At 34.4% G+C, this 17,886-nt stretch overlaps 1 protein-coding gene across 4 annotated transcripts in view; it reads left to right on the top strand.

Moving 5' to 3' along the window:
• CACNA2D3 (calcium voltage-gated channel auxiliary subunit alpha2delta 3) overlaps positions 1-17,886 on the top strand; it is a 346,053-nt gene that overhangs the window by 264,450 nt on the left and 63,717 nt on the right. For all 4 annotated transcript variants that reach the window (XM_072347140.1, XM_072347142.1, XM_072347143.1 and 1 more), the window contains 9 exons: positions 4,035-4,106; positions 4,365-4,426; positions 6,188-6,255; positions 7,960-8,005; positions 8,153-8,250; positions 9,036-9,129; positions 10,525-10,620; positions 11,423-11,544; positions 12,057-12,137. In XM_072347140.1, coding sequence (XP_072203241.1) covers positions 4,035-4,106; positions 4,365-4,426; positions 6,188-6,255; positions 7,960-8,005; positions 8,153-8,250; positions 9,036-9,129; positions 10,525-10,620; positions 11,423-11,544; positions 12,057-12,137 — 739 coding nt within the window. The remainder of the gene's footprint in view (positions 1-4,034; positions 4,107-4,364; positions 4,427-6,187; positions 6,256-7,959; positions 8,006-8,152; positions 8,251-9,035; positions 9,130-10,524; positions 10,621-11,422; positions 11,545-12,056; positions 12,138-17,886) is intronic.

The following is a 17,886-nucleotide window of genomic DNA, read 5'->3' as shown; positions in this document are numbered from 1 at the left end:
GAATCTGTTCTGACTGTCTTTAATTAAATCATAACTTTCCAGGTGTTCCCCTTTCTGTCCTTTAATTTAGTTTCTTTCCCATCAGTTTCCTGCTACCAAAGTCAAAACTGCATGTCTGTGTTTTTCATAGATGTTTCCTAGATCTCTTTTCAAATGTCAGTAACTACATTAGCTTCTCTTGAGTCCCTCAGAACTGCTTTTCCACACAGGTTTTAAATACATCCACTGGAAGTTCCCATATTTACTTTCTCATGTTCTTCCTAAATCTGGGATGGATCATGTACAACAGCCCCTGGAGTTTTGTCAGTTTTCAAATGTACTAATTTCTTGATCCCCGTTCTGACATAAGTCTGTGTTTTCTTTCTCCCTTGATAAATTTATCTACCATTCCTCACTCTCTCCACCCTCTTTGTGAATAGTGAAACAGTTCATTTATGTTTTAGCAATGGCTCTTTCATCAGGTGATGGATTGTCCTCATCCTTTCATAGGAGGCCATCTTTCCTCCTTACTTAAGCATGTGCATTGGGGTGTTTCTTTGGAGTGTTTATTGTATAGTTTTTCATGGTTTTCTGTGCATACATTACTTAAGACTTCCTCATTAGATGCTCATGATCTGTACCAGCCTTCTGTAATCTTGGCAATAAGGCTGATTCGTAACTTACCTTTTATCTTTGACAGCATATTACTCAGTCAGTTCCTCTGCAAATGACCTTTTTAAAGTTTTTTCTCTTCTTTCAAATGTTATTGCAGTAGTTAAGTACGGCTTTTAAACCTTCATGAATTTGTTTTTCTTCTTGTTTCTCTTTGTTCTTATTTCTTTTTACTTCTTCCAATAATTTATCTGTGAAATTTCTACAGTTTTAATCATTCATTATTTATGATCTCCTAGTAGAAATTCAGTGGTTTGGTTAAAGTAACATTGATGCATTTGTTAGACATTGAAAATTATGTTTTATTTATAAGTGTGATTTGTTCTGAATGCACATGAAAGCAAGAAGTCCAAATTCAGCTCTCTCTATGTGTTTCCCTTGACACCCCCAAGCTCTGCCCAATTTTTGAGAATTTCTAACAAAAGTTTAATTTTTCAAATCTGGAAACATACAGAAAGTTAAATTTCATGCTCTGATGAAAGGATTGTACAGAAAATTTTTCTTTCCTTGTAACGTAAAAAAAGTTGAAAAGTGATATTTAATTTTGACATAGAGCTGCCTTTAGCAATATAGAATACTACTAGTATATTTGTCTCCCATTTAATGCTTATATGGAGGCTGATTAGGTTGCTTACTTTTTACTACATTAATTCAATGGTTGCATAATTTTCCAAGTATATAGAATGATCTCATACTATAGCAGTGAAACTAGGTTGTTAGCAGTTGATTGGAAGACATTTAGTTGAAAGAGTAGTAATACTAATCACTATAAAGAGATGAATAAATAGGTTTTCTCCAGAGATTCAATAAGGAAAATGTGGCAGAAGTAAGCTTAGATTTTTTTTTGCCATGAAATACAGTTGTTGCAGTTATATATTCATCTGTTAATTTCACAGGTTGAAGTACCTGCCATCTTGCTTTTACTTCATCTTATTATATAGTCTTGATTTCTAGCTGAATGAAGATTTGTTTTTTTGTTGTGGGGGCCCTTTTTGTTCTGTTTTTGTTGTTGTTGTTTGGTTTTATTTGTTTGTTTTTAATAAAACACCATGAATGAATCTTCGGGGCTTGAAGCCAATTGAGGCGGTACTTTTTTTATGCACTTGAGAAGGAAGATGGAACTGCAGAAGAGCTGAGGAAACAGATTACAAAGCCAAGAAATGTAATCACGGCAAGCAAAAAAACAAAGGAACATAAAACTCCAAGTCCCACATGCAGACTTGATCTTAAACACTACTGAGAGTTGAAGGCCCTTTTCATAAATCTATGACTTGCCTGAGGCTTGCAAGAGGAATGGGTCTCAGACAACTGCAGGCACCAATAGGAGAAAAATGAAAACCATGTTAAAGATAAATGGAACTGTTCTGTAAATGTTAGAAAGTGGATGGTTAATTAAGACCAGCTCTGCAAGTACAAAACCACAAAACTGAAAATGGGAAAATATTTCCAGAATTGCCTATTATGTATTGTTAAAAAAATCTGCAGTAAAATATATGCTTTATTTTATACATGCCCCCAGCTAAAATTATCCTTTTACACTCACTGTCAGAAGAGTAAGGCTGTTAATTCAAATGTAGATTCTCTAGAATTAAATTTAAAGAGCAGCAAAGTTTGCAGTTTTAGATAGGTCAGCCATGCACAACTTTGTCATGAAAATAAAACCAGATAATTCACTGGCAAGTTTGGGCATTCTCTTTTCACTTTTTACTAACTCAAAAAGTCTGCAGAGTGCGTAGGCATGACTATTTTCAGAAATTTGTATTAAAATCTGAGTGAATTGCCCAACCTGGGAATGAATGGCACGAAGTACAGGAAAACAAGAGATTTATTTTGTAAGAACGCTATGTCCAAAATTGTGTCCAGACTGTTAAGCGATAGAAGAGAGATTTAAAAAAGCTCATTTTTTTTGTTGATATTTCTCTGCATTTTCAATACCTATAATGAGGGGGTGGGAAATTATTAGCGGTATTGGAGGGTTCCTATTGTAATTAAAATTGTTGTTGCAGAACATTTAATTTATAGATATAACTTACCACAGGAAGTGCTCCACAAGTATGGCACTATCACCTTGTAATTGAAGATATCTCCGAAAAAACATCTTAATGTTTCTGCTTCTTCCACCCATAAATTTGAGAGCATAAAATACTTCCATGTTTCTATGGTATAACTGCCAAATTGTAACTTTCTAATTTATGCCCTAAAATCCAGAACAGGAAAGCAGACAAATTCAGAATACGAAGGCTGAGAATTTTTCAGAAACCAGATCTTGTCGTAGTTCAGTTTCAATCCACAGACCACATTCTCAAATGGGCTATGGCAGTGTAGCCTATGCACCTTGCGAGGTACACCTTGTCATTTTTGTGCATAGTTCTGATGAACAGTCATGGTATATTCCTCTAAAAGAGAGACTGTGCCAATTGACATCCTTCAGGAGGAAGTCTCTCCTTTTCTGGGGAGCAAATAGGTGTACTAAGAAAAGGCATTGTAGACTTGATGTGTAAGGGATTTGCAGCACAAAGCCTGGAACTCATGCAGAAGCTGACATAACGTTACTGAAGGGTACAGGGAGAAGCCTTTCAGGCCTCAGAGAGCACAGAAAGACACCTTGGAATCACAAGTGACTGGTTATTTGTGGCAGTCCAAATAGGAACAGATTTAACCATCAGAGTAGGAAGGAGGTAAATCATACTGTACAAACACTTTGAGTATATTTTGTTTTCCGTAGCAACTTTGAGTTTTCTCTCTTTAAAAACTGAATGCAAGTGGATCATAGTGCTCTGTAGCTATATGTTCCCATTGCAACAGGTTACTGATCAAATAGGCTGTCATGCTTCTACTACTTGCAATTTTTGTTGCAGCTGGAATGTAGTTTCTCATGCTGGTTTGGGATGCAACCCAATGTAGAGGGTAAAGCTGAAGTGGAGTGAATAATGAGGTTGTAAATGGGCTTTTCTCTCTCTCTCTCTCTCTCTCTCTCTCTCTTTTTTTTTTTTTTTTTTTTTTTTAATATATAATTGTGAAGTATTTCAAAATGAGCCCTGGTCTGACTCCAGGCACTAAGTCTAGTGCTTAACTTCTTCTGTAGTAACTGCATAATAGTTTTCAGTTAAACTGTGTAAAATCCAGATTACAACAGGAAGAGCAATTTTACCATTAAGGATACTGAGAACTCCTGCTTTTCACATCTCCAGAATTTGCCTGAAGTTCTGTGGCAAGAGCCTTGGCCCATACAGAATACCATAAAATCTGTGAGGGGGTTGTTTATGTGTAGCAGAACTACTTATAAATGGAGAGTACTGCTTAGGTCAAATGAACAGAGCAAATAGCTCAAAAATTGCAGCAGCTGCAAATAAATCATTTGACACACGTTTCCTTCATTTTAGCTTCGAAATGCAATGGTGAATCGTAAAACAGGAAAATTCTCCATGGAAGTGAAGAAGACAGTGGACAAAGGGGTAATGTTAGAAATATCCTTCTAACTAGTTGTAAAGCAAGCAGATTTTTTTTGTTGTTGTTTATTTGTTTTAATTTTTACAACTTTTAACATAGATTACTATAAATGTTATTCACTATGGTGTGTTTTTTCACTCCCTCAATGTATACATTGCTTGGAATTTTTATCACTGACTAATTGCTTGATTTTTTTATACTTTTCTTATGGCAAACTAACTGTTTTCCCCCTTCCTTTTTTGGCTTTCTTGTTCTGAATCTAGAAACGGGTATTGGTGATGACAAATGACTACTATTATACAGACATCAAGGGTACTCCTTTCAGGTAGAGCCGACCATAATAAATGGCCATTTCATCAGACTCATTGGACTTGCATTTGTACAGAGCTTGTGAACTCATTAAAAGCTCATCAGTGAAAGCTGACAATAAAATATCCCTGGACAATGCTGAAAATAGCAAGGGAAAGGAGCTTACTAGCATTCCCTTCAGTTTTTCCAGGGATGGAAAGTTTGTGCAAGCTCACACAGGCAAACTTTCAGTGTTTGTCATGGCTTACGTTTCATTAAAAAAATATTCAGTTGAGGTTTACGTTGAACGAAAGGCTTTCGCAAGTACTTACAGAGCTATAAATACTATAATCCATTTAAGTAATTACATACTGAGCCTCATTTTGATTTTTTTTTCAACAACAAAATGTAATGTAAAATGAGATAGTATTTCACTTCTAATTTGAGGTTTGGATATTTTGTTTCTCTGAACTACCTAGAGTATATTTGTGTAAATAAAACTGAGCAGGGCAGCCATGTTATTTTGCCGTCCATCTTAGCAAAAACAAAATAAGGCAAGAAGTCGCTTTATAAGTGCTCATATTTGAGTTAGAAATAATCCAGTAAGAAAATAATGTCGATTGAACCTTATGCTTAAAGCAGGAGGCTGATAGTTGTAATACTCAACTGAAATTTTCTTCAATGGAACCGTATCACAGAACTCAAGCTATGTTTTTACATAGAGAAAATATAGGCACATTTCTCATCTCTGATGCATGTGTTTATTCTTCTTAAAATCCACACATGTGTTGTAAAACTGTGTAATTTTGGGGGAATGTCATTCTTATTCTATTTAGTAAACAGATGTGTGACTACATATATGCGTGCAGTGTGGCTTCTAATCCTTAGGACAGAAATAATAGTAGTAAAACGCTCCTCTTTTCAAAAAGATCTGTATGTAGTTATGATGGGATGAGAACATAGCTTCAGGAAGACAGCAGGGGCAACATTTATTAAAATATATACTGAAATGTCAAAGATGTTTACTTTCAGCCTATTTCCAGATTGAGCTTTTGATTGCATCATGTGTGCTGTTGGATTTGGTGCTTCTACATATCCTCAAAGGATGAACCCATGCTTTTCAGTCGTAATGATTACTGGCAGGATTCTAACCTGAGATACCTTCTGGCATTCATTCATTTAAGGCAGTTATCCTGTGTATGTATTCCATATGAAGAGCTATGTATCCTCCATCTGGTTAATTAAATTTGAATTCTTTTAATGGTAGATTTAAAGCAACACAAAACAAAGCACTTAACTGTAAAAGTTTATGAGGCTAAGGTCATTGCAAAAATATTAAACTAGCAAAAAATATGAATAGCAGAATAATCCAAGAAGAATTGTGCTGCTGTTGCTACATATGAAATGATTTTCCTCTCAGTAGCTCCACTGATTCCAACATTTATGAGTTTCTAGACATCTTAGTCTTATTTCCTTCAGTGTAAGGCCATAGGTATGTTCAAGGCTCAGCTGAAGGTGTGTCGTGCTGAGTAAGCTTAGAGGGGCACATTTATTAGTTTGCTAGATAATACTGATGTAGTGCACCTCTAAACACACATAATACAGTTGTAGGCTTATCAGAACAGATCCATCAGATCCTACAGAAGCAGCTAGTTGAACAATGTGATCAGTGAGGCTTTGGAAGCAGTTTATGAAAGTTAATAAGTGTACACAAGCTGGAAATGTTAGAAATGAAAATATTTCTGAATGTGTGTTTTTGTGTCACAGATTTCAAGGTCTGCTCTATTTCTCTGCACAGTTTAGGTGTGGCTCTCTCTAGAGGACATGGAAAATATTTCTTCAGAGGGAATGTAACTGTGGAAGAAGGTAAGATACTCTCGATCTTCTCATGCTCCTTACACAGTAGTCGAATTGTTGATCTGGTAGACCTAAAGCTTGTATGTTTCTCTGCAGATTCCATGAGGGAATTAGATTTCATTTTTTATGATCTTCTACTTCATGGGATGTTTTTCCTCATTTACACTAAGCATACTGAGGCCATGTATTTTCTTTAGATGGGCATAATCTCCCCTCCTCCTCTCCCAGTGTTTCACAAACTCCTTGAACACCTCCAGATGACTCCATCACCTCCCTGGGCAGCGTGTTCCAATACCTCACCATTCTTGGTGAAAAAATTATTCCTAACATCCAACCCTAACTTCCCTTGGTGCAACTTGAGGCCATTGCCTCTTCTCCTATCACTGCTACTGAGAAGAGACTGACCCCCACCTTACTGCAACCTTCTCTCATGGAATGCAGAAAGTAATGTTTTCCTTGAGTATCATGTACATGGTGTACATATCCAGTGGAGGAGCTTTATACTATAAGGTGGTGAGGTTCCTGAGGAAAAAAATGTCTTACAGGAAAGGAAAATTTTCTGATTTTATTCCAAATTCTTTCTTTCTAATTCTGCTTCTTAATTCATTGGTGATTTTAATATAGTTTCTTCAGGTATTTGTTCCTCAGCTTTGTTTGGGTCAAAAAATAAGTTTCTGTTCCTCGAAGATATGTAAAAAGAATATTTTAAAGTTTATGAATCACAAAAAACAAACATAAAAAAACATGCCTAGATAGAAAGAGATCACAGCAGGAGACTTGGAGCTTACTCTTCAAACTGTTCCCAAACTATATCTCACCTATTATCCATCTCAGCCAGCCATCTGATCCTTCCTTTCAGATGCATCACTTGCTAACAAAGCCACAACCAACCGGTCCTTTTCTCTCTCTGTCTTGTCTTTTCTGACTGTTTCTCTGTCGCTGACACATCACCATCCTAAGTAGTACAATTGTAGTTCTTGTTTTGAATTCCCTCTTTGTCTTTAACCACCAGGACTCTGTCTTTATTTAGTATGCACTCTGGGGGTTAAACCCAGAGCCTGCCTTCTGAATCATATTTGCTTATTGTCTATTGATACATGCTTTAAGAGTTTTGAAAATTGCCAAGGTACATTTTTATTGTGCTATATAACAAATGATATAGTTCTTATTTACAAGCATCTGCATGGCCAGTTAGAACAATAAACCTATTCTCAACAATCCTGTAAATTGCTGTTTGTGCTCATAGAGAGTGTGCTTAGGTTTTTGGGATTTGCTCCTTTTAAAGAAGTATTATTTAACAGAGAAAAACTCCCCTAAAATGAGAAGTGTTCATTTTTGCATAGAGAACTTCACTAGTCACAAAGAAAAAGGAAATATGAATAGGAATTTGTATTAATATTATTAATGACCATTGTGCATTGCTCTGTTCAGGTTCTCTTCTAAACTTCAAGTATATCACATGAACGGTTTGTATGAGTTAAACATGTCAATGCAAAGGCAGTTTTTCCTTCCTTTTCATTTTTAGATCTGATATAGTTTGCTTTTGCCAGTCTGTTAGACTCTAAAGTGTATTCGAATAGTTTACTGTGATTTATTATATTGTGGTAATAATGCACTTTCTAAGAAGGAAGGGTTTATGTTATGGAGTGTATGTTAATAACCATCTGTTACCCAGACTGCTCCCTAAATAAACCATTATTATTCCTGTTACAGGTTTACATGATTTAGAACACCCTGATGTATCTTTAGCAGATGAATGGTAAGCCTTAAACAAAGCATGAGATTGGTGTCTGTTACCCTTCTTGGCTTCATGTTGTTTGTGCTTTCTGTAACCAATTCTTTATGTCCAAAGAGAGATCATGCTTATGCGTATTAACTTTTTAATGTTTGGACAATATGTTCTCAGGTCCTATTGCAACACTGACTTGCATCCTGAACACCGTCAAATGACTCAGTTAGAAGCAATTAAACGCTACCTCACAGGAAAAGAGCCATTGCTCCAATGCAAGTATTTTGTTAAATATACATGTTGTAGATTTAATCCCAGCTAAAAACTGTTATACTGTACCTTCTTTACAAAATGCAAAGCTACTTAGTTTGATAATTTGGGATTGGATTGCATGGCTGATATCACTTTAAATGTCATTTGCTGTTAAGTTTTTCCAGAGGATCAATAAAAGTAAAGATGATACAGAGTTCTGGGTTTTATGGTAAACAACGTGCCTGAACCAAATATTCAAAATTCTGTTCAGATGATATAGCTATACCGTGCAATATATCATAAACAGGGTTAGTCTGAGTCAATCCTTGGATCACTCCTCTAAAAAGTGTACCAGATATTTCCAGAGTGCCTTAGGGACGATATGTATGAAGTCAGCATTGCTGGACTGCAAGACAGAATAAATAAAATCACCTAGATAAATGCATATTTTCTCCCAAGATCTTTTTGTGTACTTAGGGCTTTTGTGACATAGTAGACAGAGTGATTTTAACCTTATTTTATATGAAAATACAAGCATGAGATATGTACAGGAATGTGTTACACGGAGTGGAAAATGCTTTTTTTTTGTTGTTTCCTTTATAGTTATTAGTAATTGTTAATGCATTGAAATAAGATAAGGAAAACTACAGTGCAGTTACATATCATATAGTATTACATAGTAAATGCTTTATACTGCAGAAGGTTTGAACAAAATACAGTAGAGTCTAAAAAACACCACTGTTTAGTCATTTAACAGCAACAAAAATTCTCTGCATGCGTGTTTACTGATTTTAATGTAACATAATAGGTGATAAAGAGTTGATCCAGGAAGTTCTGTTTGATGCAGTGGTGAGTGCACCAATTGAAGCTTATTGGACCAGTTTAGCACTAAATAAATCAGAGTAAGTAAGCTTTGAATCAGTCATTATTATTACGGTTGACATGTAATAGCTATGTGTAAAAACTGGTAAAATGCTTTGCAAATCCTGATGTTTTGTCAGATTACCAAGATTTATTTGAATCAGATTTTTCATTCCATTCAGTTTATTTACTCAGGAATTTTAATTTTTCAACTACATTAAAAAGAATTAAAAGAGCATATTAACCAATGTATCTTAAATACCACCAGTTTTGAATTCTGTATTAAGTGTTTATATTGCACTGTACATCATGATGATTAGTTGTGTAAGGTTACTCAAATTTTACAATATAACTAATGAGATTGTATATGAAGCACAGCACACAGTTGAGACTATTTCTAACAACTGTTTAGAATAATTGAGGAATTTAATGCATAATTTACCAAAATTGTTTATTGAATGGGTAATTTGTCTCAGAACAAATTATATACAATTATATACAGATTTTTTTTTTATTAATATATTTTTTTCCCCCAGAGCTAAGTGTTAAGCAAGAAGATATTATATATATGTATATGGTAGGGGAAGCAGATGTTAAGATTAGCAGTTTCCATGAGATACTGCTGATAAGAGGCAATTCGGGGAGTTATCCTGATTAGCTTTTGTTAATTTTGCATCAAGTTTAAAAGTTGCAAGAAAAATATATTTTAGGAAACACATATTGAATAAGTAAAATCAAATTCAATGAGACCTAATTCATCGAGCTGATTACCCAGTGTTCTGTTTGAAGAATAAGATGGGAAAATACTGCATGCAAGTATGCTGTAGGCACCAGTTAATGTGTAGAAGAAGTACAAGGCTTTTAGGAATCCTACCAAACACAACGAATTAAAAGGTCCAGTAAAAACAAGGAGGAAAACTTCAGAGACATACTAGTTGGGGGCTTGATCCCCTTTCATATTCTCATGTACACTAACAAGATAGGACATTTTGGAACAAAGCATGTGAGGCTCTTCTAGACATACAAGAGCTAGTTTTTAAAACAGCTACTTTGGTCCTGATAGCAATGCAGAAAGAGAATTTGGCCTGACCTACCTGCTGCAATTTTTCCTAAGGTCTGGCAGCAGATAGCTGTCCTAATGTCAGCTACATTTGAGTCTGAACTAGATGTTTAAATCTAGCTAAGTGTTTGATGTCTGAATAGCGGTCACAGCTATGGCTTGAAGTGTAGATGTACCATCGAAATAGCATTTCTACACTGTATGTTTATCACAACCTAAACTTTAACTAAAAATATATATTAAAAAAATTGCAACTGTACTTAATCGCTGTACTTCCTTGAAAATATATGCTTGTAATTTTTGTGACCAGTAATATAGTTTTATCTGTTTACTGTCTGGAAACGTTGTCTTTTGCTTGTGTTCTGCTCTACTTCAGAAATTCTGACAAGGGAGTAGAAGTTGCCTTCCTTGGAACACGGACCGGGCTGTCTCGTATCAACCTGTTTGTGGGTCCAGAACAGCTTACTAATCAGTAAGTAACAAACCTATGCTTAACAATTATGTTCAGGTTTCTTAAAATGGAGAGCCATAAAATAGGGTCTGATAATTAATGACTTTTTTAGTCAGCACTTTAGTAATGTCAGGCAAATATAGGCATTATACATGTGAAAAAAACACTGCATTTCATGATTAAGTAAGTTTATTGCACATAAGATTGTATGATGCCTATCTGACCACAAACTATGTAGTGTCAGTACCCCAACAGATGAGATCAATAGCACTGCAATTTCTTACTGTCAGACTACAAACCAGAACAATAGCATGGAGACAATACTTACTATTTATTCTCAGAGAAATTTTCCTCTATCAACATACATGAGATTACTGATGAATAAAGTATGCAGTTTTCCACTACTCCTCCCTACCTGTAATTTGGGAAGTAGGCTGTTCGTTAATTTGTTAGGGTTTTCTTTTTCTTAAAAATAGATACCAGTGGCAGCAAACTATCAAATCCTCAGTGACTTTTTCATTGTTTTTCATTGTTCTTGAGTTCTGCTGTTAAATTATTCTGAATGAGCATTTTTATTTTATATCAATAGAGTTATGTTTACTACTACTTAGTTTATGAGATTTTCCAATTGCAAATCTGTTACGAATGAGTACCAGGGGCTTAAGTTAACCCTCTCTTGTACAAATGATATTAGAATAACTGTCAAATCATTTTTTCCTAAAACATTGAGTTGTGTCTTTTTTTTCCCTCTTGTCTTTCAAATCTAGACATTACTGTGTGACATACAACAAACAAGTATTTTCTTTCTCTCTTCTTTCTCAAGAGATTTCCTGACAGCTGAAGACAAGGAAAACATTTTTAATGCTGATCATTTTCCACTCTGGTACAGAAGAGCTGCTGAGCAAATACCCGGGAGCTTTGTCTATTCAATCCCATTTAGTACAGGTCTATAATTTTGTCATTATCTATGTTCTGAACCATATATTTCACCAAAAGAATAGCTAATCTTTCAGCACAATAAGGCACTGTAGTTAAGCTTAAATGTTAATATGTATTGAAATCTGCAGCTAGTTTACTCATCCTTTGACCAGGTACATCTTTTACAAGAGCTCCAAGTGAACACCCAAGATGTTATGTACCTGTTGAATATTTGTTAGATTGAATTTAGAGCTTTGTATTTTAAGCAAGAAAAGTCCAAACATACAACTACTCACATCTCTGGGAAGCCCAAACAATTGTCATCGTTGTTGCTATTCTTATCAGAAAATACTGATTACTAATTGTTGGTGATTTAAGCTTGTTGGGCTGCTCAGGAATTTTGAATCATCAGTGCCTGTATGTTCTGTTCATATATATACCATGATATTTGCTGTCTTTTTAATATATTTCCTGAGCACTGTATTCACTAAATTATTCTGAACTATGATGAATTTCCTTTTTCTTATTATGTCTTACAGAAACAGCAAACAAAAGCAACGTAGTGACAGCCAGTACTGCCATTCAACTTTTGGATGACAGAAAATCTCCAGTCGTTGCAGGTAAAATTCTTATAGTTTATTTGTTTTATTCAAAGGAACAAAGGAGATGTAAGAAATGAATGTTTAATGTGTAAAGAGTCCAAATAATCTTCAGGTCTGAAAATCCTATTCTATAATAAATACTGTGAAGGAACCCATTTGACTAGGTTATGCGAGGTGTCATTTGACAAGAAAATATTAATTGGAAAACAAAACTCTACTGTTTATCAAACAAGATTATAAACTATTAAATTAAAATCCTAAGGATTAAATCAGTTATATAGATTATGTATAATAGTCTATTATAATATATTCCTAAAATTTTAATCATAAAGGATAAAGAGTGAAATTTGGCAACTGTAGACTAGAGGCAAAACATGCAGATTCAAAAATTAATTTATTTTTAATTGTTGGACATTGCTCACTTAATTTCCGATGCTTTTCTGCTCAGTTTTTTCTACTTATCTATTGTTACTCATCCTGAAGTGGGAACTAAATTAAAGAAACCTCACGGCTTTTTCCAGAAATCAAGCTGATTTAGAGAAAATTGAGTAGCTACCACATGAAACAAGAATCATCCTACCCTTGTCATATAGATCTATTTTTTTACTTCTCTCTTGTATGTTTTTTGCTAGGGATGAAGGTCCTTTTAGGATCTGTACAAGCCATTTTGCATGAAAGTATCAGTCAGGCACAGACAGTATGTGACAAATAAGTAAATGCATTATTTTTGTCCTCTTTCTGATGAAGATCATAAGTGTACTTAGACATTTGTATTTTTTTCCATCAACAAACTTTCAAAAAGTACCCAATATCTATCCCAGATTTTAGATTTGATTATTTAATTAAAACTGGATTAAATGACTTATGTTTATAGGAGTGGCAGGTATTGTAAATTCCTCACAAATGGTTAAGTCAGCTTTTGTTACAACAGCACAATAGAATCGTATCTATTTTAAACTTCTCAGTTCTGCTTGCATTTTTTCCCCCTTTTTGCATCGTGAATTGCTTTGGTATTGCTATATTAAAAACATGCATGCAAATGTCACCATCATACGCAGTCCTTAAAATTTATGGCACCATCTATAAAACTGCATTTTAGTATGAAGGCTTAAGGGAAAATGAATATGTCATCAGAATGACACACCAACCAAATTGTTGAATCGTTCTAAAATAGATGTTTTCCTTGTCAGGCAAGACAGTGATTTACTTAATCTTTACTCCACATTGTAAGCCACAGAAGATTATATTCAGCAGTACTGTTTAGTAAATCCCTCTAAATGCTTTGCATGCTTTGGTGGAAAACCACTATTTATTTTATTTTATTTTATTTTATTTTATTTTATTTTATTTTATTTTATTTTATTTTATTTTATTTTATTTTATTTTATTTTATTTTATTTTATTTCTGAACTTTCTTGTTTATTTTGAATATTATCTTTGTATTCATAAATCTAATATTAGTCTATAGACTAATGTTTTCAGTTTCAGGAAAATTGGAATGTATGTTTGTACAGTTTAGAGTTTAATGGCTGACAGACTTAGGATAAAAGCCATGAATTGATTAGGAAATGTACTTTGTAGATAATGCATGAAGATATGCAAAGTGCCCTACTGAGTGCCTCAGAGCAAGTAGTGAAATCCTGCCCCCCACCATTGCCTGAACAGTGAATCTAAAGTTAGATGGTATACTCAGAATTCACACGTTTGCACTCACTTCTGTTTGTTCTCATTTTTATTTATTTATTTATTTATTTATTTTCTGTACAGAATTAGTGTTTGGATTAATCAGATAACATGAATCTTTAAGATATTTATTTGCTCGTATTTGCTTCAGAATATAAACCCTACTTAATTCTTGGGCTCTCCTTAGCAGCTCTCTGGTGGATGAATTAGATCAATTTCCCAACATGTGTAATAGAATAGACACAGAGTAAATTTTACAGAGCATTCTCCACTTCTGCACTTCTCCTTTGCTTTTGGGGTTTGCTTGCTTGTTTATTTTGAGTACTATGCAATTTTGGCAGAGTGGAAGATCTTAAGTAGAAGAATGAATCTTGTGATCTAATAGCAATCTGATTTTAAATAATTCTACTGGTACAATAAATCCTTAATTGTAGCATGAGACAGCAGAAAAGACATCAGGCCCTTTTAAAAACTTCAAATAATACAGCACAAGGATGAAGTTCAAAAGCACTCTGAGTAGTAATTCTCTGCCATTATGTTGTATATGAATACATTAACACCAGTTTAAGCACTGGGGATCAATTAATTCATTTCTCACTGTAACAATATTTAAAAACATTAGCAGTTTTACTGTGTGTTTGTTGTGTCTTGAAGTTTGGTTGTAGCCTTACACAAAAAATCATACCTATATTGTATGTAGCCATAAAACTATGGGGTATCCCTCCGTAATCAGAGATAACTGTGCCTTTCACTAGTTTGTTTATTATGGGTTTCCAGTTCCTATTCCTTCTCCCCTGTTGTGGCTTACTGACACATCAAGATGATTGATGTTGCTGTCTGTCTCATATGGGGAGCATACAGTCACATTTCAGATGATATAAGCTCAGGAAGTATTGAGACCTTTTGTGATTGTTAGTACTGTGACACTTTTGAAACACATTCAAAAAGATCAAAGTTGTAAAATTCTGCGTATTTTCTGTAAGCTTAACTAAAGCCTGCACATTTTTGTGTTCGGGCCAGCAAAGACAAATAGTTGCTAGTAGGCAACAGTTGGTCATTCTGTGTTAATGCTGTTAATGATAGATAAGCTATGTGTAATGTCATTCAACTCTCCTTTGATATCCAAGAAGAGGGATCCTGATTTTGGTAAGACAGAGGGAGGCCAAGTGTTGATTTCTTTTGCAAGTTTTGAATGGAAAGGCACATATGGCAAATAAATTTGTTTCAATTTAAGGTTTGTTTCTTTTGATACAGTTTCTAAGGGCAATTCCTGTAAAGAATGCTGACATACTGCAATTTCTAAACTCTTCTAAATCAAAATTTTAGAAGGCTGGCTTTTCAGAAAATATAATAATATTGTGAATCTCTATATAAAATTCAAGAATAAAACAACATGTTTATTTTACCCTTGAAAATACTATAGCAAATAATGTATCCTGATATTTTTTTTTAATTTTAATTTGTTGAAAGAAGATTAGGAAAAAAATACTGTGCTTACCATAATACCACTTACTAGATTGCTGGAAAAATAACAGAGCTTTCTCAGCAACCTCTATCTGAAATATAAAGCTGTGCAGATAACTTATTTCAGCAGCAGATGTCCATTGCTAAGCTTTACAAATTAAGGATGCTTCTATGGGGAATCCCTAGATCTAGTCTACTACATTACGGTCAATGGTTGTTATGGACAGTTCGTTATAGACAACAAAACTGCACTTTTTATATCTAGTTTTTCATTAGTTTCTTCTACTGAAAAATAAATAATTTTACATTTATTAATTCAAGCAATGAAATCAATTCTTTTTGTCTGTTTTTTGCATCATAAATAATTGGAATATGATAACTGCAGACAGTTGTAAGTGTATGAAGTCTTGACAAAGTTAAATGAGACATTTCATGGGTGTTTTTTTCTTTTTAGTTTTTGTTATTATTAAAGAACATGTATTTTGAAAGTATAAATCAGGTTTTGCAGGGATTGGTTTGCTGTACTCCCATAGCAGAGTGAACAAACAGAAATACAAAATACTTCACTTTCTGACAGAATTTTGTATCAATTTACAACCTTATTTGTGCATAAATACCCAAAGGATTTTAAACTTTACTTGGAAAATGTTCCTTTAAATATTGTTGCGCCCTTCATTGCCTCTTCCTCGCACTTTTTTTCTTTTTTCTTTTTTCTTTTTGTTTTTATTTCTTACAGTAAGAAAAACCTAAGAGGTCTTTGTTAATAAGACTATTTTTCAAAGTCAAAGATGTTGTTCTGGTTATTTCTGGCAGGGAAACACATAATCCTTCCTCTGCTTGACTATATGAGAGGTGTAAACTTGTTTGTAATGGGAGTTGCATTGCTGTTAAAAACACTGTGGATGAAATCTCCATGGAGGTCAGAGGTTTATTAGCTTTCATTTTAGAATCTGTAGTCTGAATGAAAGTGTACTCATTTCAGGTGGTCACCATAGGAAAGCAATGTTATTTGGCTTGGCTCTGAACTAATTTTTTGGCCTATAGGCAGTAAAATACTTCCCTGAATTATTTCTCTATCTGAAAAACGATGTTTTCCTTTGAAAAATAATATCCTGCTAAATTGTTAAAAAGAGTAATGAATGTAGATCTCCACACTAGAATGACTTTGCTCTGAAAACAGATTATTCATTAAACGTTAGAAAATATATCAGGAAAAAAAAAAAAAAAAAAAAAAAAAAAAAAAAAAAAAAAAAAAAAAAGAGAGAGCACATTCACTTTGGAATTACATCATCAAGAGATCAGATTTAAAGAGCCTGAATATAAATATTCCAAGCGATTCTGTGCTGATAATGTCTCAGCTGAACTAATATACCCTGGTCCAAAGCACCACATTTAAAAAACATATATAGATATATGGATAGAAATACATAAAAGGTTCCTGAGGATGAAGGAGAAAAGGTGTTTGGAAGATGTATTCTTGTAGGAAATCTTGAAACAGCTTGATTTATTTGGTCCAGAACAGTCTAACTATAATGTGAAGTGTGCTGTAGTAATAACCACAAAAATAATAAAAAACTAAAAAGAATTTAAAAATAATAATAAAATAAAAGAGTAATCAATTGTTTTCATTGTGCACTAGAATTACATTAAGACCAAGATGTTTAATTTCTCCTGGACATGGAAGCAACTGAAGATGCAGGAATGAGCTTTAAAATTTAGGTTTCAATTATTACTAAGCAGATAAGAGCAAGGGTTACGTGACTCCTGCCATATAGCTCATTACTCAGTTGAGGCTGTAATTGGAATGGCTGTAGCTGCTCTAATAAGACTTGGTCTGGGAATCCATCTGTTGAACGTAGATTGGAGGTGTGCAAATGCCATGACACAGCTTCGTTTTGTTCTTATCAGAGATATAGCTGCTGTTCTCAAGTCTCCTGGCGATTAAAATACACTAGCAATGCAGATACTAAGAAAAAAATCTACAGACTATAAGCAAAGTCAATTGCTGTATCTGCTTCCTAGGCAGATTGTTAATCCATGTCACCTTAGACAAACATCTGTCACAGACTGGATGTTAGTCCATCTAGTCTCAGAAAGGATAGGTGAAGTAGCTGATCTCTTTTGTTTGTTTTGAGACTATCATTCCTCAGAACTATTTGAAAATTCTATGCATATTCTGTATATTCTTTGTGTTCTAAATTAGTTACTGTGGTTTTTGCTCTGGTTTCCTCTGACAGCAGAACAGTGTGGTAAAAAGGTCAGACCCTTTAATTCAGCTGAATGCTTTCTCTTTGAGAATGTGCAAACGTAGCTAGGTGATCCCCCTGCTCAAGGACAGCACTCTGATCAGGACTCCATCTGTAGTCCTGAGGTTGTGTGGATTTTGGATTAAGGAGTTTCAGAAATGTATTTAGCAAGCATGTATCCCACTAGGATAATAGGTAGTGTCTCTTCATATATGCAGTGTATGCTTATCATATCATAGTATCATAGTATCATAGTATTGTGCAAGTTGGAAGGGACCTTAGAGATCATCGAGTCCAACTCCCGGGATTCGAGCCCTCTGTGTAGCAGAGCGGCACTTCTACCCCCTGCTCCACAGGAGGGGATTCGAACCCGG

Source organism: Excalfactoria chinensis, chromosome 12 (genome assembly GCF_039878825.1).
Source record: "Excalfactoria chinensis isolate bCotChi1 chromosome 12, bCotChi1.hap2, whole genome shotgun sequence".
NCBI classification, from domain to species: domain Eukaryota; kingdom Metazoa; phylum Chordata; class Aves; order Galliformes; family Phasianidae; genus Excalfactoria; species Excalfactoria chinensis.
Note: the sequence above shows the minus strand (reverse complement) of the source record. Positions and strands in the feature narration are given on the sequence as shown.